The sequence below is a fragment of the Athene noctua genome, chromosome 1, assembly GCF_965140245.1.
Source record: "Athene noctua chromosome 1, bAthNoc1.hap1.1, whole genome shotgun sequence".
NCBI classification, from domain to species: Eukaryota; Metazoa; Chordata; class Aves; order Strigiformes; family Strigidae; genus Athene; species Athene noctua.
The window spans coordinates 260,528,587-260,552,541 of NC_134037.1; the positions used below are offsets into that span (position 1 = coordinate 260,528,587).

General features: G+C 42.5%; 1 protein-coding gene across 4 annotated transcripts in view; it reads left to right on the forward strand.

Annotated features, from left to right (window-relative positions):
- Positions 1 to 23,955, forward strand: part of TENM4 (teneurin transmembrane protein 4) — a 601,586-nt gene that overhangs the window by 511,335 nt on the left and 66,296 nt on the right. For 3 of the 4 annotated variants that reach the window (XM_074918363.1, XM_074918372.1, XM_074918391.1), the window contains 6 exons: positions 4,475 to 4,594; positions 11,362 to 11,623; positions 17,210 to 17,477; positions 19,586 to 19,729; positions 20,750 to 20,999; positions 23,649 to 23,669. In XM_074918363.1, the coding sequence (XP_074774464.1) occupies positions 4,475 to 4,594; positions 11,362 to 11,623; positions 17,210 to 17,477; positions 19,586 to 19,729; positions 20,750 to 20,999; positions 23,649 to 23,669 (1,065 nt within the window). The remainder of the gene's footprint in view (positions 1 to 4,474; positions 4,595 to 11,361; positions 11,624 to 17,209; positions 17,478 to 19,585; positions 19,730 to 20,749; positions 21,000 to 23,648; positions 23,670 to 23,955) is intronic. The other variant, XM_074918381.1, reaches the window with a different exon arrangement.

The window sequence follows — 23,955 nt, forward strand, 5'->3', positions numbered from 1 at the left end:
ACCTGGCATTCTCCCAATTTTTCTGTCTATCCTAGACTAGACTGCCCTGAGGTTGTTTAACATGAGACAGGTGCACTCAACCCAAAATGGACGAGATACATTTTGCTTCATCCCGTGTCATTATCAAGCAGAAATGTTGCGGTGGCTAAAGCCATGAGATGGTGTTTGTAACAAATGACTGTATTTATAGGCATTTATCAGCAAGGTATGCTCAGAAGCATATCACGGATGATGTGCCATGAGAATGTAAAAATCCCTATGCAAGAGATTAGCAGATTACTGCAATTATCCTCCCAATGTCTCTGTCAGGAGGGGATGTGCCTCGATTGTTATTTTGCAGGTTGAGTACAAAGACACATACAGACCAGCTGACATGACCCGTGTCACACAGAAAGTCTGTAGCAGAGGAAGAAATAGAACTGAGATCACCTAACTTCATTAATAATGCTCTTCCCACTGAGTAATAACTTTCTAGATTTTCACTCTATGGTGCTCTGTTGAAGTTTCATCCAGAGCAGAAGGATAAATCCCAGATATGTATATGTATATATATGTATATATATACACACACACCAATAAAATGTGGAAGTGGTAAATTCATTCAAAGAGATTAAGAGATTTATAGTGGCAAATTAAAATATTATTAATAGATTGGCTAAGGGTGGCTAAGCAATCATGATAACCATCTCCACACACCTGAAACCTTTAAAGGAGAAGGCACAACGAGTTACAGTGGAAGTATTTTGAGGAGCTGCAGAAATTCGTTGGGGTGAGATTTCCCATGGTGCCTATCTGCAGTCGAGGAAAGAATATTCATTTCTTACAGCAAAAGGGGATTTAGGATGCATGGGATTTTCTTTTCCTAATGAAAAATGTTTAGCAGAATGAGTATTTTTGTCTATTTACCAGTGCCAAGTACAGTGTCAGCAGAAAACATCTACAAATAAGAAGTATTAGAATGGCCAACGTCTAAATTATGAGGCACTGGATCAGAGTCAGTATTAAAGACAATTCTTTAATATGCTCCCATAATGTGAAGTGGCTTTGGGGGAATTTACTTTTCTGGCTTCTTCTAAAACTGGTTTTGTCTGCTTGAATTTTGTTGAGAGCCTGTCAAACTTTCTTCCTACCTGAGCAATGGGAACGTAAAGGCATGAGCACACCCCTCCCTATTTTGTCACTGTGGTCCAGATCTTACCAGGAAGACTTAATTTAATTTTCTAAGGAATAAAGTATGACTTCAGAAAGTGATGATGTAAATTGTCTGATACACCATCTGGCATTCTAGATACTATTTCAACAATGACAGTCTTTTAGAGAAGCTTTTATGGACAAATTTAAAAAAAAAAAAAAAAAAAAAAAAAAAAGGAAGGAGAAGTCTAATTAAAGAAGAGGAAAAAGAGGAAAAAAGCAAACTGCTTTTCATGGTAAAACAAGAATCCATACAGCCTCTTGTAAAAGTAGTGGAGGAAACAAAACACAGAATTCAGAAAACAGAGGCAATGGGTGGCATTTGTAAATAATTCAAGGGGAAGATGAGGCTCCAGCTATGAGAAATTCAGTTTTGTTCCACTGCAGAAAACACTGAACTGGCAGGCCCAGACTGATGGAATAAATCTCTTCTATTAACATGAGAGATAATTTTATGTAAATATATTGGGAGACCTTCTAGCAGAGCTGAACGTCTTAGCAGTCCCACTTAACTTGTTTGTGGTGTAATTGCATTTAGACCAAGGTCTTCTGAAGGAAATGGCTGACTAAATTAGCATTAACCAGGTTCCTGGGGGGCTCGGTGCGTTGTGGGTAGTCGATCTTGCCTCCAGAAAGGACATGTTGACACTAGAAAAGCCAGCTGCTTCCAACACACTATGTTAACTGTTTTTCCCAAGTGGGGCAAATTTTGTCGCCCAGGGAAGGAGAAGATTTGAGACTCTAATCAGGCAGAGTCTGGGCTTTGGTTTTCTTCCAGTTTCCATCCCTCCTGCTTTTAACTCAATTTAGATTTGTGCATGTTGCTCTAGATTCTATTTATCACTGTGGTTTGGGAGAGATGTCCCCTTTGTAGGAACATCTTTCCTTATGGCATGTAAATAAAGCTATTGTTATAGTCCTCGGGAGAATGGTGGATGCAGCTGGGCTTGCTGACAAGCTGCTTCTCTGAGAAGAGATGCCAGCATCGTCCGAGTTAGCACGTAGATGTGCTAGCAGAGTTGGAGTGCTGTGAAGCATCGTCTAGAATGGGAACTGAGTCTCTTCCTGGAAGGTGGGAGTTCAAATGCATTTGTTACAGCTGCCAAGGCAAGAGGAAGCTCTTTATTTGTCCATGTTGTGCTGGTGCTTGTTGTTGTAGAAATAGTTGTCAGTGATATGTAACGGACCAGCTGCTTGCTGGTATAAGCACATCCCTCCATTAACATGAGCTGAGGATCTAGGCCAATGTGCTTGCAATATTACTTAGAAGTTTGCAACTGCTTGGACATGTGTTTTGTGTAGGACAGCAGGAGAGACATCTGCAACATGTTGTATTTTTTCCTTTGCTTGCTTTTAACTCTTGGAAGGAAAAAAAACAACAGGTGGAAGTGTTCTTTCTGGGTTCACAAAAAATGTATGATCTTGTCTCTCAAGTATTTTAAGATATCTGTAGTCCCAGTGTTGGCTTGAATATGCTGCCAATAATTCAGAATACCAAGTCCCTCATGCTCAGGTCTTAGTCTTCAAGCAACAGTCTGTAGCAATTCCTTGCCTTTCACAAAATGTGCAGCCATTTGATGAGAAGCGGAGAGAAGACAGTTTCAAACTCTTCCTCAGGTCTCTCTGAAAGATGAAAAAAAAGATGGAGCAGAGTGGAGGGGATCATGGAAAAATCTGGGAAGAGAAGCTCTAGCTTCTGCTCTTAGCTCAGACATGATCAGACACACTCAGTTTGTGCCAAAAGTGCACTACAGTTGGTGGTGACCTGTTGACTTCAGCAATTCCGAGCATTGACATTTCTCTGAGCGTATTCCATGGTATCGTGATCTAACTCTGTGTGTTAGAGAGTGATGTCCATAATACTGTACTGGAATATTATTTAAAATTTGTTGTATATGGGAAGCTGAGTTAGAGCCTTCAGTGTGAGAAGCAATGGAAGGAATATTAAAATGGAATGGAATATTAAAAATATTAGGTCCAAGCTGGGTCCAAGCCTTTTCCAACATAACTTTTAACAAGTCAGTGGTGATATATCAGAGAAAACTCAGTGACAGAAAAATCATTTCCATGATCTCATTTTCCTGTGGCCTGTTCCAAAATTGTATATGAATCTGGTCACATTTTAGATTGCTGACACATTCTGGTAACACTTTGAGAATTTTTGTTGGAGCTCTTCATTTAGATCAGTAGGAGTTTTGTTTAAGACTCCCTGGCAAATGGTCTGTTGTCTGTACTGTGGAATATACAAATAGCGCAGCCCTTCTTAAATAGAAATTATACTTTATCTCTTTGTGTTACAGAGTTTCAGATTTTTAGGTGGACTGTAAGAAGATAATTTGATCTTTCCCTGATGATCCATGTTTATAAAATCATTTTTACAAAATGTTGCGGGTATCATCCTTTGCCTCAGTGAACCAGCAAAGCGACATTTCTCAGTTGAACTGGGTAGATAGCAAGTGCAGCTGAGATGATTTACTCTAACTGAGATCTGTTCCTGCACCTGTAGAAACATTGGCTTTCAATCTCTGCTCTCCAGCAGGACAGCAGTTAGGAAAATCACTCACTGGGTCACGTTAGCACACTGACACCACAATTTGCTGTTGCTGCTCAGAAAAATAGTTACCTTCAGCCAAAAATTGGGTTCAGACACTCTCACAGACATGTGATGCTTTGTCTTTATAGGAAGCTCCGAAGGTAGCAATGTAGTAATGACTTAGAGGTCTGGAAACAGACTTTGGAATAAGAACTTAGAAAATCTGTCTTTGGCTTTACTGCAGATTTTCTGACTGACCTTGGACAACCGAAAATCACTCTGTGCTTTATTTCCTTTCTCTGTAAAATACCTATCTTGCAGTATTAATCAATGTTTGTAAAGATCCTTGAAATCCTTAGATAAAAGAGCACATTACAGAGCATAGAGTAATTGGAATAGATATAGCCTATAAAATAGTGCAATCTACCAAACTTGTAAAGAAAAAGATGGGAAGAAAAAGCCCGGCCTGTTAGCATGCTCAGTCCCCCAAGCAGTTTGTAAGGAACATATCTAAACCTAGGAAATTATTGTGGAAGAAATGAGCCATCAAGCCTTGATCGGGGTTCATCTGTGGGTTTTGTGCCTTGAATATGTTCATGCAGTGCTTGGGTAGGTTTCTGTCCTCTTTGATTTGAAAATGTGCTTTAAGGGCCTGGGCTTTCTCATCCATAGGAATTCCCTGCCACGGAAGGAAAAACCTAAATTTGTCAAAAGCCTTACTATTTCTTATCATTTTTCTTCTTCTTGCAGACATGCGTGTGTGATTCGAGGCCAGGTGATGACGGCAGATGGAACCCCTCTAGTTGGAGTGAACATCAGCTTTGTCAACAATCCTCTTTTTGGATACACAATCAGCAGACAAGATGGCAGGTAGGATGTCTTTATCGGATTTACAGTGTTCAAGCAGCAGTTACAGCATTATTACCGTCAATACTAAAGAGAAACTCCTTCCAAGAGCATGTTTGTTGCTGACGCATTTTGAAGATGTTGCTGCATTATTCTTAGTTGTTATGGGGCAGCATCTGGCTGGTGACCAGTCACCAGTGCTGTCCCTCAGGGTTCAATTCTAGGGCCAGTTCTGTTCAATGTATTTATCAATAATCTGGATGCAGGAGTTGAATGCACCATAGCAAGTCTGCTGTTGATACCAAACTGGGAGGTGCTGTTGACTCTCTTGAGGGATAAGAGGTCTTGCAGAGGGAGATAGATAGATTGGAGGACTGGGCAGTGATTACTGGGATGAAATTTAACAAGTCCAAATTCTGGATTCTGCACCTGGGATGGAGTAATGTTGGGCATAGGTATAAATTGGGAGAGGGGTGGCTGGAGAGCAGCCCTGCAGGAAGGGGTCTGGGGGTGCTGGTTGGCAGCAGGGTCAGTACGAGCCCGCAGTGTGCCCTGGCAGCCAAGAGGGCAAACTGCACCCTGGGGTGCATCAAACACAGGTAACCAGCCGGCCAAAAGCGGTGATTATCCTGCTGTATTCAGCACTGGTGCAGCCTCCCCTGGAGTGCTCTGGGCAGTTCTGGGCCCCACAGTTTAACAAGGATGTGAAGGGCCTTGATTGCATCCAGAGGAGGACAATAAAGCTGGTGACAGGGCTGGAAGGCATGTCCTGTGAGGAGCAGCTAAGGGCTTTGGGCTTGTCTAGTTTGGAGAAAAAAGGAGGCCGAGGGGTGACCTCATTGCTCCCTGCAGCTCACTGAGGAGGGGAAGGGTAGAGGGAGGTTCTGAGCTCTTCTTCCTCGTATCCAGTGGTAGGATGTGTGGGAATGGTTCAAAGCCGTGCCAGGGAAGATTTAAACTGGACATCAGGCAGCATTTCTTTACTGAGAGGTACTCAAACCCTGGAACAGGCTTCCTAGAGAGGTGGTTGATGTCCCAAGCCTGTCAGTGTTTAAGAGGCATTTGGACACTGCCCTTAAGAACATGCTTTGGCTTGGTCAGCCCTGAAGTGGTCAGGCAATCGGACTAGAAGATCATTGTAGGTCCCTTTCAACTGAAACTATTCTGTTCTTATTATTTATTATTATTAACTTTGAGATATCACCTAGAATCTTTAGCCAACAATTGGGCAACGCAGTGTCCATGCATGTAAAGAAAAGATGCCCCCTGCTCCCAACAGCTCTACTCTATCTAATTCACATTAAGAAGTCATTAAGATTACGGTTGTGTTAGAGGCAAGTGCTTAAAATCTGAGCAATCACACTGAACCAAAACAAAAGCATTGCAAATTGGGAAAGTCTTTCATCTTATCTTTTGTCTGTCAGTGCTAATTGGCTCCCTTTCTTTTAAGAACAAAAATGAAACATAAGGGGTTCCAGCTGCACATGCTCTATGTATTGACTACTAACCACTAGCACTTGGGAGAGGATTTATAGATTTTAGCACCTCTCCAATCCACGACTTTCATTAAAGGTTTAACTTGGCCGGAGAAGCTGATAGAATTAGAATGAAAGAGAGGAACATGTGCTAGCAACATGTGCCTAATGCTGCCTTATTGATGCTTAAGGGAGTTTGCACCTACTGTAACACTGCTGGTGACTAGGAGGCTTTCCGAGTGATGCTTCGCCTCTTGGGTGACATGGCAATAAAATCCAGGGATTAAAGAGGCATCCCGGGAAAACTAGTTGTCTTCTTTGGAAAAAAAGTGCCTCTGGAGTTGGTGCCCTTGTATTGCCCATAGCTTAGGCATAACTGCAAAAAGGAGAAAGTCCTGAACATTTATGAACGTTTATGCTCTGAGTATCTCTACCAACCTTACTGAACCTACTTTGCATGAAAGTGAGATCCAAACTGCTGTCTCAAGATCAGATTGCTGTGTATAGACCAGCACAAAATCTGTATCTATTAGAGCAGATAAATATGCCTGCAAAATTCCTGGACAATATTGCCTTCTATAATATTTTTTCTTATCTGTTTCCATGTCCTATATACTATACCAAGCTACTTTGTGTAATCTTTCATTTAGATTACAAGTACCCTGAGGAAGGGACCGTCTCTTTGCTTTGTGCTGTACCTAACACCCGAGGGGCTTTATCTTAAACTGCACCTCTAGGCAGCAAAACCAGTAAGCTGAACAGGGTCAGAGCACAGAGGTGAGCGCTGCTATCCGAGCTCCAGACTTCTCTAATACTTGAGTAACTGTTTCTTTCCCATTTCTGGGTGTTGAAAGGCAAATTCCCCCCTGCTATAAACCTACTTCCACTGGCAGTTCAAGCCAGGGACGTTCCTTTCACACGTCCTTCCCAACCTCCAGCTGAGCAGGGGACCCAGAGCAGAAAGCAATGCAGCTGGAGCATCAGTATGCTCCACCAGTCTTCGGTGGACTGCTGGTTCCTCGGGGCTGGCTGCCAGCCTCCAGAAGTTAAATTAGTTTCAAGGAGCTCAGTGCTACAGTTTGCTGACTCAGCCCCCAACAGATACTCGGCTCCAAATGGTAAAAATGACAGAGATCAGCTGTCTCAGAGCAGGGAATCTGTGACCACGTGGAATTCATCCTGAAGCTGGGATTTCTGTTGGCAGCTGCTGGTGATCAGTCTAACCCCAGACTGCCGTGGTGTCAGCTCTTCTGATTTCACTTTCTTCACCTTCCTCTCAGTCTGATTCTACAGACACCTTGTGCACATCTGGTGCACAACCAACATTCAACAATTTGTTCAGTGGCAGTACTGAGTCTCTGGGATCATAAAAATACCTTCCAAAATTGGCTGAGGCACACATGAAGGTATTTTCTCAAATGAATGGGCACAGCAGTGGATCTGTGGACTCTGGAGGTAATAAATGGGCAAGTGAAAGCCCTTCTCTTAAAGGACACCAAAATCCAGTGACTTCCTCAGTGGTGAGGTCTTCTAAAAATTACCTTGAAGTATTTAAGAGCATTCAGATTAAACTTGTCGGGGCAGAAAATGATGTCAGCCATCCCTTATTTCTAATCCTAGTCTCATTACTGATTTAGTGGGTAGCATTAGATGCATCTCTTAACCTTCCACGGCCAGCCAACCAGCCTGTGAAAGGGCGATAACATTTCCTTGCCTTCCTTACTGACTGTTATAGCATTTATTAAATACTATTTGTAAAGCACTTCCAAAATCATGTAAAGAATTATTGCTATTACCGTTTCTATTATCTGTTTTGATGGTTTTCAGTAATTTTCTGAACAGAGCATGACGTGACTTCTCATCAGCTTGTTCAACGCTGCAGTTTTTGTGGGATTGAGTCACTTTAAGAAGTTGATGCTCTTAAGCAAGAAGTAGTTTCTTCTGAACTACAGGAGCAGTCTGCATCCATTCCCAGTCCATAGCAGTGCACAGTCATATGGGGTCATCTGGACCATCTTCAGTGTCATTCTGCTTCGGAGAAAAATGGGAGCACGCATGCAAGCAGTTACCTTGTTCCAGGGGTTATGAGATAACTGCATAAAGCTCACTGGCTTTATTATTTGGCATATTCACCACAGGAATATCTATTCTTGAAAACGTGCACTGAGTTGCCTTAAATTGATTTAGCAAATCAGTTTACTGATAGCAGGGCAATAACTGTGGTTTTAAAGTAAGGGAGTTTAAAGACAGAACGGCATCAATTTAGCTAGATTGGTTCCTAAGTGGATTTTGTTGCTTCAGGTTTGGGTTTTTGGGTTGGGGTTTGTTTTTGGTTTGTTTTTTTTTTTGACATGACCAAGTTTCAAAATGAGGTTCATAAGTAAAATTTCAATTTTAGAATTATGGTGAACTGAATTTTTCACCCCTGTAAGTGGGTTGACTGTATTCCAGGCCTCTGCAAGTAGGTTTCCCTCCTATTACAGTACTCAGATGAAGCCTCTAATAAGTGAAAACCTGGTCCTATTTAAGTCACATTACTTAGTCTGAACAAAACTTTGATAACTTCAAGGCTTGCATGTGTTTTTAGCCTAATTAGTGGGACACAGATTTTTTTTTTCAGATAACAAGGCATGGAGATAAAAAAACGACTCTCAAACCACTGTAGTATGCATTTTTCTGTAAAGCAAAGTTAGTAGATGGATCAAAGTATCAATACTGGATTATAAACCACACTTTTAAATAAAGCTTTAAATTTGATTAAACTAGTACTTTATGAAGGCTGCAAGTCTTCAATATCCCATGGTTTTAGGCACAGTGTTAATAAAACAGCACTATTTTTTCAGGACTGTGCACATCACATTCAGCAACTTGGTCATGGCTATCTCAGAAGGACCAAATACATGGACTTCAGAGCAAAGAGACGAGAAAGGGTTACACTTTTCTGGGTTGTTTTTTTTTTAAAAAAAAAAACCAAACCTCTCTTTGTGGATAAATAGAGAATTTAATCCTTTGGCCTGTCTCTCCAGAGTCTTTTAAGAAAAACAGAGCAATACGACTGTACAACAAGTATGATTTTTTTAGAGTGATAAAAAAGACATCAGAGATCAGCAGAAAAACCAGAAATAAAATTATCGTGTTCCTTCAATCCCAAGATGGTTTTGCTCTCGTTAAATTTAATTTCACTAAGGGAAGCTGGGAAGAAGGTGTTTTCATTTTGGGTTTTTTCTGTTTGGTTTTGGTTTTAGCTTTTGTTCAGTTCATCAAGGTAACTTCAAAGCTGCGCCCTGTGACTCTGGGGAAACCAGCTCATGAGCAATGGCTCCTGCTAAAAAGTACTGCCTGTCTTTGTTTTCACAGCTGCTAGAGCCTGACATGGAGGTGGTGCTTTCCCTTCGGCATCCTGTTTTGGGGATGCAGGAGAGACAAGGGTGTTTCCCCCCAGCAGGTTACCATCCTTGATTCAGGCTTAATGAAGCCAAGGAGTGAAACGAGTGCTCACAAGGAGTGAAACGGAGGTGCTTCCAAATAAAAATTCTTCCCACTTGCCTAAAAACTTGTTGAGCATCATTTGTACTGTTTGTTTCTTTCGTCCCGTTGCCCCTTTCAGTGCCCGGATTCATGCAGAGCAAGCTTCTCCCTCCTAGCTGAAGGGCTTTGCCAAATGCTAATTGACTGTTAAAAATGTTCTCATCAAAGGACAAATGCTGTGCAGCTTTGCTGGCAGGGGCCAGCAAGTTACTCGTCAGGCTGTTGCAAGCCAGGCTCCATAGGTCTGGGAAGCTGATGGCCCCACTTGAGTGGTAGAATAAACATGTCTTTAGCTTTTTTAAATGCTTTCCACTCCCTCCCATGGATTCAATTTAACATTCTTTCCTGAATAACTTTCTTTTCATAATTATATTTACTAAATGGCACCTCAGTCTTAGCGGCTATTAAAAAAAAAAAAAAAAATGTTTCTCCTGAATGATTGCTTGCCAAAGTTTTTTTTTAGAAGTGGTTCATACCCGTTGTTGCTCCTCTGGGATTTTTGTAGCCAATCTGGAAGCCTCATAATTAATTTAAAAATTAATTTAAAATGCTTTTTTCATCTTCTTTCTTACCTTGTAATTACAAAGTGCATCAAGTCTGTCTTTGGGCTGTAGGAGAGCTTTCAGATCTTAGTTCTCATGTACAGAGAAGGACTTAAGCACATGGCTCTTAAACACATGAGCAGCTCTGCTGAAGCCAGTGAAGCCTATTCAGATGCTTAAATCTGTGTGAGACTGTCCTACACTAGCGCCAAGCATGGAAAGTGAGAAAACTTTCCTTGCCTGAAACACACATTTGGCATTACAGCTGAATAGATACTGAGAAAAAAAAAAAACAAAAAAAAAACCCAACAAATAAGTAGAACCGGGAGATCTTCAGATTGTGTCAAAATTCCTTCCCTTCTCAGTTAACACATCTGTTTTGAGTCTATACATAGTAGATACATCTTAGGTACTTCATAATATCTCCATCTCTGACAAGACCTGAAGTTTAAATACGAACCTAAGAAAAACCCCAAAACCCTATCCCAACATCTTTACATCCAGGGGATGAATATTTTTCTTATCGAGGTAACATCCTTTCACACAGCTCTGGAGGGTTGTTAGCTGACACTAATACAGGCAGAAAAGCCACTTGGCTGGAGGTAGCATAGGGTGAAGTTGCAGACCACAGGCAGCAAGTTATCTGCCCTGCTCTAAATGATTAAGAGTTGAAAAAACCTCTGTGCTGAGCGGCTGCCTGCATGGCATGCATTTCTTCCCTGTGCCTGGTACACGAGGCTCAGTCCGTGACTGGGCTCCACACGTTCCCTGGGTTGCATTAAGTATTAGTCAGGTTAGCAGTGGTGCCAAGACAGTTTATATGGTAGTGTGTCAGAGAAACCACTTTCCAAATAGTTTATTTCATCATGTGAATTGATCCAATCTGTGATTGTGTTTGGATGATAAATACTTTTTAAAAAAAAAAAAAAAAAGAGTACGTATAATCAAATAACACTAGAAAAGCAATAACAAGGATAAACCTTTTTCACAAAAAAAAAAAAAAAAGGGGGGGATGGGTATGTTCTTAATATACATGAGGACAACATGCAAAGACGCTGAGTTTGTACTCCTGCTTCTGCCACTTGCTCTTTGTCAACTGAAGCCTCTTTGGGCTGTAGGTTTTTAGTCTTGTAAAATGTGGCTGATGGTATTTCTTGCAATTATTTTTCTGGAAGTCCTTGCTAGGGAATTGTTACACAGACGGGGTGGTGCTTACACTAACTTTGTATTCCATCTCTTCAAACAGCTTTGATCTCGTTACCATTGGTGGAATCTCCATTATCCTGCACTTTGAGCGGGCTCCCTTCATCACCCAAGAGCACACGCTGTGGTTGCCGTGGGATCGTTTCTTCGTGATGGAAACCATAGTCATGAGGCACGAAGAGAATGAGATCCCAAGCTGTGACCTCAGTAACTTTGCCCGGCCCAACCCTGTGGTTTCCCCATCCCCACTGACAGCTTTTGCAAGTTCCTGCTCGGAGAAGGGTCCTATTGTTCCTGAAATCCAGGTATGAACCATCTGAGCTGAGAAGAAAATAATTCATCTCCTTTCTGTGCTGCTTTTGCCTGCTTTGAGCAACATGAACACAACTATTCCCCTGCTCTCCTAAAAACAAGCGTTCCCTGTTTTTTCAGATGTTTGCCAGGATCTCTTGCTCGCTAGCACACACTTTGCCAGAAGTTTTCTTTTCCCTTATCCCTGAGAGATGGAGGCAAAGCACTTGTGGCCAACAGCAAAAAAACCTACATTGGCTTCACTTTGCTTTCACCTCTTACCTGCAGGTGGGCTGGAAGTCTCGTGTGACCCACAACAAGCCTTCGGGCACCCTTGGGTAGCCCACTGGCATTCAATATGCCCAGCACGAGGCTGACGGACAACTTATGCTCCAAGGCCTTTCTTCTGTTCAGGAGCAAATTTCCCCCACTGGGCATTACGGACCTCAGTGGAGGAGTGTTGAGCATGAACTTTCTCAGGGTTTGAAGGCGTAGCCCTCACTCTGCAAAGCTGCTGAGATGTCAGTCAGACAGCAGGCAAATGGCCAGCCTGCAGAGCACCTGGGCTTTATTGCATTTCATGGTGTTTGGGATAGGTGAGCAATTCAAAGTATTTTGCTGAATGGAAAGATGGGTATTAAAATTGTAATAATTGTCTAAATTAACCGAATTATCCATCTTCCTTAAAAATACTTACTGTGTTAAAATATATGGCTGTAGCAACATTCAAGCTTTCCTTTCCTGGGCATGTTGTTCCCTGGGTTTTAAATGCCAGCATTTGGCATGTCTTGGGTATTGCTTTTAGTGAACAGTAATAGTCTGCCAAGGTAGAAATAATAACAAGTGTGACAACAAATCGTGTGCTTCCTGCTTGCCTCCACCGGGGTTGCGGTAGCGTTGAAGAGGAAAGAAGTCACTTATACCTTCTAATTTTAATACACCAGGTACTAAACGCAGCAACACATAAATCTTGTGGTCTCTCTACCTTTCCCTCTGGACCAAATCCTGTGATCCTTTCTCACACTAATTTCCAATTGTGGTCACCGGGTTTGTCCCACCATAATTCTAACTAAGTCCCATATCTTGTAAAGTCCATCAGATTGAAAATTCTTGGTTCAGTTTTCACATCTCTTTTTTTCTTAAACCAAAAAACGCCATGAAGGGTAATGTTCGGCACTGGCTGGAAAAGAAGTAAACACCTGCTACAGTGCAACTATAATCGTAACCTCACTCATTGTTTGATAGGATACTCATTAGATTGTGTTACCTATTGAACTAAAACATTCTAAAACTCCTCCTCAATAAGAGTGGGTGCCTGTCTATTGTCTGTGAAAGCAGCCAGGGATGTAGATCAGAAGCAATGGTTTGATACAGTTTATTGACTACAGATCACAGAATCACAGAACGGTTTGGGTTGGAAGGGACCATTAAAGGTCATCTAGTCCAACCCCCCCTCCCATGGGCAGAGATATTTCCAACCAGACCAGATTGCTCAGAGCCCCGTCCAACCTGGCCTTGAATGTTTCCAGAGATGGGGCATCTGCCACCTCTCTGGGCAACCTGTGCCAGTGTCTCACCACCCTCACTGTAGATGTTTAGTGCCATTTGAAATGTCCTGCAGATATCCTGCTTGGCATCCAACTGCCAATCCCAAATGATCCCCCTATCAGGGTCCTGCACTATATCTCCCAACCCCTTGTGAATGTCACAGATAACTTGGACATCCCAAATCTCACTAGACACCTGTAGTTACGGAATCTAGTTAAATCCTAAATGGGATTCATTTTGAGATTATGTCACCTAAAGAAGGTGTTCGCACACAGTTGTCTGGATGCGTGCTGGATGTCTGAGCTCCCATTAAAGCTGACAGAAATCTAATCAGTACCATCAGCGGAGCCTACAGATCAATTAAGCTGACCATCTTGAAGGTATCTGGTTCCCATTGACGGTATCGGTTAGATCACCACTGACTATAATTGATGCTTACATGCCTACCTCACATGCACACACTTACACGTCGACATCTGGATTTAGATACCTTAAACTGAAATTGAATCCCACTCTTAAGTTTACCGTGGCAAGAACAACCTTCTAAAGAGCCTGTCTGTGCCCACTGGACATGAAGAGACCTAGAAAAGTAGTTCAGAGGAAACTCCTAGCTTTTAGGTTTCTAAGTTTAATGATGAGCAGTTCTTTTCCCATGTGCCAAATAATTGAACTAAACCCTGTAAAACCGTTTTCCTCCTCAAATATTGACTAATGAGGGCTAACAGAGTTTGTAATGCAGGAATTATACAAAAGAATCTGGTTTTACAGCAGTGTCCTGACTGCACCCAGTTCATAAATTAACTACTTTTCCCTCCTATACTGGATATACATACAATAAAAAATACCCTAGCTGTCAGTTTCTGCAGCTGCATTTTATAATATGCAGTTCTCAGTAGAGAAATGTTAAATATAAAAGGTGTGAGCACATAGCTGGGAGGAGGTGACAAGTGGATAGCAGGGCTGGGAAAGAGATTTTGACAAGTGGGCAGATAGGAACCTCATGAGCTCCAACAAGTAAATGCAGAGTCTCTACCTGGATGCATTCAAAAGACCAAATAATACATTTTAAGTGTTTGACTCAGGTGCCTGAAGACAGACATTTGGTGCCATTTAAGAGGCCCTGAAGTGTTCCTTCAGGCCTCCAGCTGTAGCTTCAGAAAGGCAGAGATCTCAAGGTCCATGTCAGATCTGTCATCCCCTTGCAGAGGTTTTGGATACCACATAACAACTCCAAAGCAGTAGATGCCTGTTGAGGCCAGTTGAGGCCCCTGAATCAGACCCTAAACACTTTTCTTTCCCAAAATTCCTTGTGAGCATCATATTCAAAAAGAAGATTGATTGTCTGCTGGCAGAGTGAACAGTAGCTGTAAGAGAAATGTGTCACCCAGCACACAGAAACAAGATTTTCTACATCGTCTCATGCGAGGAGTAGAAGAACTGTTACTAAAACAAGCATAGATTAACACCCAGGAGCAAAGGGAACACAGCAGTGAAAATTGCTAAATTTTGAAAATCCCTAGTAAACCTGAAGAACCAGCTCTTCTGCCTGACCAGCCTGGTGGCTGGACTGCTTTTAAAGAGCAGGTTATATGGGTTAGGCTGTGGTAAGCATTAAGAGCCCTAGTCTTTCACAAGGACCCCAGACACAGTATATGAATTTATCTGGGCCAAACAGCCATTATCAAATCGAAATAAGGGCACAAACCACCTGTTGTTACTTTTGGTGCATTCATAGTTTCTTAAAACATATTTTTCCTCTCTTCTCTCACCAGCATCCTACTGGGTTATACTCCTCCCACCAATGCCTTACTTTGTTGCTAGTTTATCACTACTTACAAATTACAAATGTGTTTTGGATAATCTGAATTGCCATTTGAACCCTGTCTTCAAGCAGACGCCTTTAAACACAGCCCCCTGTGCTGCTCAGTGCCTTGATACTGCCGTGCTGACCCTTTCTCTGGAGTGGTAGACAGCAGAGACAGATCATGACAGAGAGAAATAATTATTTCTGACAGGGATTTGAACCAGACATTGCAAATAGTACCTCCGTGACAATTATTTCTGCTTGGCTTTTTCCTAGAGGGGTTACATATGAAGACAGATTTGATACAAGGGACCACCTTTACTGCAGCTTGGCTCAGCTGGTCTCTGGTTGAGCCTGCTCCCAGCCCAGCTTGTTGCTGAGCTCATAAAATATATTTTAAAATTCCTGGGTTTTCCCAGTTCTGTCATTTTTCAGCTTCCTAAGCACTGAGATATGTAAATTGAAAAGGCTGCATTAGAGAAAGTAAATATTTATGAGCACAGTGGAACGGTGCTTTAACTTCTGGATGTGTCCGTTTGTCAAGTGCTGCAACACTCAGAGGCTGTGAGTTATTACTTGAAAAAGTGTTGGGCCTTGGATAATAGCTTAGAAAAGGTCTTTTCAGGGGGCAGATTATAAGATTTGTCATTATAGATAACACTAACCAGAAAACCTGTAAGAGATGCGCAACTCATCACGCCAGGGGAGTTTGCTGCTCCCACACAGGAGGAGCTGACTCTAGGAGCCACGTAGCTTGGAGGACTCCAGGGTGGCTGTGATCCCTTCCTGACGGGTGGATCTCCTGACCCACCCGCCTCCCAGCATCCATGCCCTTAATATTACCGAAGCTTATTATTGCTAGGGAAGTATTTTCACAGCTCGTTTAAGGTCCGGCACAGCAAAGTATTTCAGAAGTGGCACAGGAGAGAACAGCACCTGCTGCGACCTTCTGACATGTCCCATTATCAGACACGAGTTTTCCAGCTCACTGCTGAGCTTCTACCCTTCATCTTTCAAACTTTGTCACAGGTTGCCAGCTTGTGCTGAACTTGTCCATGGTGGGTGCTTACCTAAGAGTGAAATTTTCTGGAAAGTGACAACTCATTTTTTCATTTTTTTTCCTCCTAAGACTTAAGAAAGTATTTTGCATGGGAGAATCAGCATGGCATTGGGGATGTACGTTGTATCAGTTTCTGGAAAATTTCCCTGCATTTCTCCAACTGAAAAAAAAAAAAAAAAAAAAAAAAAAGAAATCTTAATATCTGGTTATACTTTAGCAGGTAAATTAGCTGAAAATCCTATATTTACTGAAACTTCTCTGTTCTCAAAGCAGAACAGGGGCAGACAAAACTTTCCTTGATATTTTTCCAGCCTTTTATGAAATTTTGTACTGGAATGGAGACCTGTGAGATAATTGTCCCAGTCAGTCAGAAATACACATACTCATGGCTGGAGGAGAAAAAGAAACAACTCAGAATGCAGAGGAATTTCGAAAAGGAACGGAAGGGAGAGTGCAAGGAAAGGCAAAGGGGTTGATGGTCAGGCCAAGAGCTTCATCACACAGGTAAAAGGAGGGGGAATTTTGAGCAAGGACCAGGAACAAATGTGAGGTCAGAAAATGAGGGCCAGGACATAGGGAGAGAAAAAAAAAAAAAAAAAAAAGGCTAGGTGTATATCTGGCAAAGAGGGTCAAAGATGAGGCAGGAGAGGAGCAGCAGAGATGGGTACATCGGAGGAGGGAGGGTGGAAGCAGAATTCACTAATGACTTGGAGAGAATGGCAGGTTATGATGGGGGCTGCAGAACATCTGTCAGGGCACAGGCCAGTTAGGACTTGATATTTTACTGGGAAAAAGAAGCTAGGAGACAAAAATTAGCAGCCATAGAAACCTACCAAGAGAGAAGACACAAAATGGAAGCTAAACTGATGGGCTGGAGTAATCTCAGACCCCAGGCTCCTTTCATCATGGGTCCTGGTGAGTCCCATTATAAACGTTGACTTAAATGTGATACTTTGTTCTCCTGTCCTCCCATGTAACGGAGATGAAGAAAGAGGGGGACATTCCTTGGCTTCCACAACTAACCCTATAAATTACATATATGATTTCATACTTGGTACCTACTAGGTGTGCTTTTTTAGATGTGTCTACCAGAGCTTTTATAAAGGTGTGTTTGATAAATTACAGCTTCACTGCCTTTTCCTGTCTGCTCACTGCTGATTTAACACCTCCTGGATTGCTTTTCCACAGGCTCTACAGGAGGAGATTAACGTTTCCGGTAGTAAAATAAAAGTGAGTTACCTGAGCAGTCGCACAGCTGGCTACAAATCAGTCCTGAGGATCAGCATGACCCACCCCACCATCCCCTTCAACCTCATGAAAGTCCACCTCATGGTGGCTGTCGAGGGACGCCTCTTCAGAAAGTGGTTTGCAGCTGCTCCAGACCTGTCCTATTATTTCATCTGGGATAAGACAGATGTCTACAGCCAGAAAGTGTATGGGCTTTCAGAAGCCTTCGGTAAGTGGCCCCAGGGCATGTGTCTCTTCTTAGAGGCAGCTCAGTGGCAATGCACAGACCTTGTCCCAGATTGCTGTGGTCCGACTGCTAACACATAAAATGGTTCCTGCTGGTTCTCTGCTGGTTCCCTGGAGAGGATTGGGCCCAGCTGTTCAGACAGCACACATTTCCCCAGCAGATGAATACTTATCTGTTCCCTGGCTCAAGGCCCAGCACGTACACCCTGAGCTGCTACAATGATGTTTGTACAGAAGGAATGAACTGGACTAGAGGCGTTTGGCTACCTCTCACCTATAGCCAAAAGCTGTCAGCATTGCTTTGAAAGAAATCCCTAGAACTGAGCCCTGATCTCCACTCCTCCTCATGCCTGATCTTCAGGACTGCTCTAATCTGAGCTTCCTATTCAAGAACACTATCCCGAACTGGGGCATGATGGTCTTCTCTCTCTTACCTTGTGCTTTCATTTACATCTGCAAAAGACTGTCAGAAGCCGCAAGGCAGAGAATATTAAGGCTCTGCGTACTCAACGTGCCTCATCCCCAGCACCAAGCATTGTGGCCTCTGCCACCCACTCTGCAGGGCAGAAGCTGGAGCCCCAGGAAGCTGTGCTGTGGATGTAGGCAGAGACACACTCCATTTCTCCTCCTGCTGCCATCTCAGGCCTCACCCAGTGAGCCCTGTGCAATGGTGCTGGAGGGAAGGGGGTACTTTGGCTGTAGAGTGAGCAGAGGTGATGCAGCTCTGCAGTGACTGGTCCCCATCTGATTGACAACCAGAAGATAATGTTACAGGTCTTCGATAGAGTCTAGACTAGACCTTTCAGGTTGCCAAGGAAATTATAACAGCCGAACGAGAGAGAGAGCAAATAGAGAAGGATGGTTCACTGACACCTGGTAGCCCAACCTAAGTTTCTTTGGAGAAGCTGTAGGGTGCCTTGTTTGCTAGGAGGAAGAATAGGTGCCTTCCTCTCGCTCAGGCTCAGCTGCCTCGAGCAGGCTGAATGATAAGGCTTGAGCCTGACGCAGTTTGGAGTCCACACTTAGAAACATGTCCTGGTAGCATATCCTGAAAGACTATGTTGACATGCTCTTTAAGGTGTTAGATCAACAGTGGGTCCTGGAGTAGCTTTGCAGCCCCAGAGTACTCAAGCAGGTTTGAGGACATCAACATTCAAGCTTTCAGTGATTCCCACCCCTAGAACAGGGGAAAATATCAAGCCTTCATTTCCTAAATTACATCTTCCTCTGAGACTGTCTGATTCTGCTGTACTTGATGGGGGATCCTGAGTTCTCTCAGTGCCCAGCACTTTTCAAGGAGGCTGGGAGACTTGTAAGATCAGACCTTTATTTTTATCTAGTAAAAAAATAATGAGCTCTGTAATTACTTTTCATTTGTGTAGAACTTACAGTTCCGCTCTGCTTCAGCTGCTAGCACTGAAAAAATCAGGTAGGGCAGAGGAAAAGCAGACCAGTGAAACTGGTCCTGCTTCTGAGAGAACTGTAAAGGAGTCATTATTCTGTCAAAACCATGATTTTCCTTCTACTGACATCATTTTACTCTTAAGCAACTCCAGTGTGTTCAGCAGAGTTACTCCTGAAAGGCTCTGATTAGACAATATGGCAAGTAAACCCTTCTGAATTTAATAATGACCACAAGTCTTGATTTAAGACTGCTGTCTCAGAGGGACTTGCTGCCCCACACCTCATTTGTGTGAGTCTTTCCAGGAAAGGCCATGATTTTTAGCAAGTTCCTGACAGGCAGTCTTTGATCAAAGATTGTAGATAGGAGTAAAATGCTCCCATTTAGAAGTCCAACAGTGGTTTACACTCTCAAATACTTACTTTATTTAATATATGTCTTTAAAACAGTGCCTTTTAAATATCTAGCACATTTGCCCAACATCTGCAACTGTGTTGATTTTTTTAAACGCAGGATGGCCCTTAAAGAGAAAAATATTAGGACTCTGTATTATGATGATGACATTTTAAATGAAATTGGCAGTTGCCTGTAGAAATGCTCTTACCCCTGCTCAGCTGAAACTCTGTGTGCTGACTGTGCGTTTCTGGGTTACTAATCTGAGGGGTCTTTTGTTTCTCTCTTGTTCATAGTTTCAGTGGGTTATGAGTATGAATCCTGTCCTGACTTGATCCTGTGGGAGAAGAGGACAGCTGTGCTTCAGGGTTATGAAATTGATGCTTCCAAACTTGGAGGATGGTCACTGGACAAACACCATGCCCTCAACATACAAAGTGGTAGGTTGTCTGTAACACCTAACAGGAATAATTCAGTGTTGCAAGGCCTAGTTGCTTCTTATCGCTAAGAATTCCAGAAAAGGGAAGGAAAGAAACCTGACTAACACTTGCACTCTCTCACGTATTTTCCTAACAAATTTTTTCTACTAACCTAGATTTAGAAGCAATTTGGTGTGTGTAAATGCTAAAGAAACTGGCCATCCTGAAGTAGTTGAATGTCATCATGTCTTAACTTTGTAGTGTCTTACAAGAAGGATATTAACAAGGAAAATACTCCTAAAATAACAAGGGGAGCCTGTTGAGATTGGACCTATCACTGAGCATAAATCCACCCGGACACATCCTCCAATATTCTAGTGTAGTTACAGAAACGAGAGGCTTCATGGGTCATAACGGAAAATTGAAGGTGCCAGAGTCCTTGAAGGCCACTCAGGACTGCAGCAGGGAGGCTTGAAAGCTGATCAGAACACGTTCCAGAGGTGGAAGCACTGTGTCCCTCTGGGTGATAGCAGTGGTATGGGAGAAAACATCTAATTCAGCCCACATCACTGCTGAAAACAATGCTCTTATAGGGAGCATAAGCAGAGCTCCTCTAAAGCTTTGCAGATGAAACATTACTCTAGAGAATGCACCATGGTCTTCCTGCCCCTTATCTTTCCATGAGCTATGTGATTTCTTTTTTCACCTGGTAGACTGCAAATTACAGGGCAAGGAGGAACAGAAAGGGCAGGTGAAAATTCATGAGACTCTGAAAAGTGTATTTCATTCAAAGGTAGAGGGTATTGTTCTCCCTACATAGTTCTCTCCTGCAGGAAATGTAATGAGTCTATAAAAAATGCTTACTTTGGATAAGGGGCTCCTCATTTGAAACCATCACAGAACAATAGAATGAATGATGATAAACCTCCTTACTACTTGACAAATTCCCTGCCTGGCATCCAGCACTGCCAGTTTGTGTTCCCTTTGGTCTCAGTTTTCCTGTCTCTCTTTAATTTCCTTATTACTGTTTTCTCTCTCTAGGCATCTTGCATAAAGGAAATGGGGAAAACCAGTTTATTTCCCAGCAGCCTCCTGTAATTGGAAGCATTATGGGCAACGGCCGCAGACGTAGCATTTCTTGTCCAAGCTGCAATGGTCTCGCAGATGGGAACAAACTCCTGGCTCCTGTTGCCCTAACATGTGGGTCTGATGGAAGTCTTTATGTTGGAGATTTCAACTACATCCGAAGGATCTTTCCCTCTGGCAATGTCACCAACATACTGGAGCTGAGGTACACTCTGCTGAATGTGGCCATTATAATTATGCCCTTAAGTTCTGCAGAAATCTTATGTAGCAAAAAGGAAAATGAGAAAAACTCTTAAAAAATCCCATGGCTAAACAGAAAAAAAAGCTGTCCAGATTTGCCTCTTCGGCAACTCTGCTGACTTTGATTTACACCAGAGAAACACAGGCCTAACAAGTTCTTCCACAATTGAATCACACACCAAAAATATTGACACATTTCTGTGCTGCTAAATCAAATTGTGTTGATGTCTGCCTTTTCATGTAGTTAGAGACCAGTGGGAATTCTTAAAATGAACAATCAGCCTCTGAGATAACCTAAACTTGGAAGGACACAGCACTGGTGATGATATGTAGAGGTTAATCAGGACAGATGATCATTCATAATTAAGACAGGATGATCATTCTAGGTAGTCACAGACTGGGTTTTTCTAGTTGGGGGGTTTTTTTTTTTTTTGGAGACAAACGTTTTCAGCCCCCCTCAGTTCCCAAGTGAACAGCAGTGTCAGGTTGAACATATAGATGGATCATCTGAAAGTAAGTGAAGTGTTTCCTTTTACTCCCAAATAACAAAGGAAAAAAATAATGAAAATAATTTAGGGAGGATGGGGAAGAAACATCCTTTAAAAACAAGGAAGGAGAGGGGGAACTATAGATTTGTCATAAGTTCTGAGAAAATTAAATAGATTGTGACTGAATCAAAATTTTAAATTGACCTCACTGGAGATATTTTTCCTATTTAGAATTTCCACAACAAATATAATTACCCACTTCAAAGCACCAGGGCCTGATTCTGAACTCTGTGTGGCCAGACAAGCCTCACTCCAGGAGAGTCAGTAGAGTTAAATGAGTGTTTCTGAATGAGTCTTCTCTGCTTGAAGGACCTGACCTAAGGTCCTGAGAGGTCAGTGTGAGGTTCACATTCCCATTTACCTCTCACAAGATCTGACCTGGAATTGAGAATCTTCCAGAAAGTAAGAACCTTCCTGCTCTACTCAGATTTAACATCCTGGCTGCTGAGGAGAAAAATAAGGCTCCATTTCTACAAGGGCTGCCATGTGGAAGCTTACTAGACAGCTTCCTAGAGCAGCAGCATCCCATACACGATTGTTTTGCTCCACAAGGCCACAGGTAAAAACAAAAGAGCTGATCTGCAGCAAAACTGATGGAAGATCCCTTTAGTCCCTCGTTTACAAACACGACACAGTCATCAGTCCTTGCTGAAGGTCTGATTTGGCATGCAGAACTATTGTCATAGTTTGTGGTGTAGGAGAAAAAAAAATAAATCCAGACAGCCATCAAGCTGGCACTTACAGAATAGCTGTCTTGCTATGCTTACGGGGTGACAAGGAAATCAGGAGGAATCACTGAATTAGGAAGCCCACAACGAGATGTTTACAGTCACATCTCAGAGGGCTGGGGCACCTTTTGAGTAAATAATCAAAAACTGATTCTTGCTGTTCTGTTACATGATACACAAGAACATATCTCTCATGTTTGTAAGGTGGGAAGCCAGGATAAATCTTCAGACCTGGTCCATGTTAAAGAATGTAATATTCTTCCAGTGCCAGAAAGTTATTTTAACAACCAAAGGTGAGATTTCCAGAAGAGCCTAGGTGATTTGGGGCCCAAATCCCATTGCAACTGAGTGGGATTAATATCTCATTCCCAGAAGTACAATTTTGAAAACCCGATCCCTGTTTCATTGTCAGTGGAAATACCAGACCCAGCGGAGGTTTTGCAGAGTATTTCCTCATTGGAAAAGAGAAAATTGGAAGCCTTGACAGAGTGGCCTTGCTGGCTTTTGTGTAGAGCCACAGAGTTAAATTTACTCCAGAGTTAAATCTGCTGGAACGATTGCTGCTTCATCTGTGCAAACACTTAGGTTACTGGATCTAATAAACATTTCTTCACTCTGGTGTGCTATAAAGTAAGTGGGTTCAGATGCCGGCTGACTAAAAGCTATGGAGGAAAGCCATTGCTTTTGGACTAAATGAAGTTTGCTTGTGTCTTCTCAAGTCAGCATCTCCTTGGAGATTAACACCCTCACTATATGGCTTTTGGGTTTTGGTTGAGGGGATGTCTGTTGAGTGTAGTGTTCTGTTGTGGAGAGGAAAGCAAATGCCTTGTGGGTTGCAGATAACTGCAGCTGGGTATGTAACTAGACCCCTGAAAAGTGTCCAGCTCAGCGTAATTTCAGTCCTCTGGGCTAGAGTTCACGAGGTTGCGGCAATGAGCTGCCACCCGTAACTGTGCAACTGTTAAGTTACCTTTGTAAATCACAAGGTATTGATTTGACTGAGAGTGAAAAAACTGTAAAGATATCTGCATTTACATATATTTAGCTCAGTACTGCTCTGAGTGATAAAGTCTGCCTGGTCCTATCTCTTACATAAGTGAATAACTCCAAGCAGGTGAGATCACACTTCCTCTGTGATATGTAGTGGTACGTAAGTGAGCTCACTGCCAAGTAATATCCAGTATAAAATATATCAGTGTCATTCCAGCTAAGTCTTTATTTATTATTGCATTGTATGATACAGTTACTGTCGAGTTTTCAATCTGCAAATAATGCATCGAACTGAGCTGCTAACACCTCATTCTTTCTTCTATTCCCTGCTTTCCTGTCTTCTGTCAGAAATAAAGATTTCAGACATAGGTAAGCCAACCAGTGGAGAATTCTTATGCCGCTCCCTGTCTTGTTGCATGTTGTTACACAGTAAGCCACAAGTGCCATTTCCAGATGATTCAATAGCAAATGAAGCTGGCCTGATTAAAACTGGCGTAGGCAATCAGTCATCAGAACTGGGAGCCATTAATCACAGAGCAGAGTCACGCAGACTTCTGCCTGAGCTGTTATAGCTGTAGACAGGGGAAGTACAGACATGAGAAGCAGGGTAACAAGAGGAGGAGGGTGGAAGGAAGACTGGGTGGGAATTAACTGT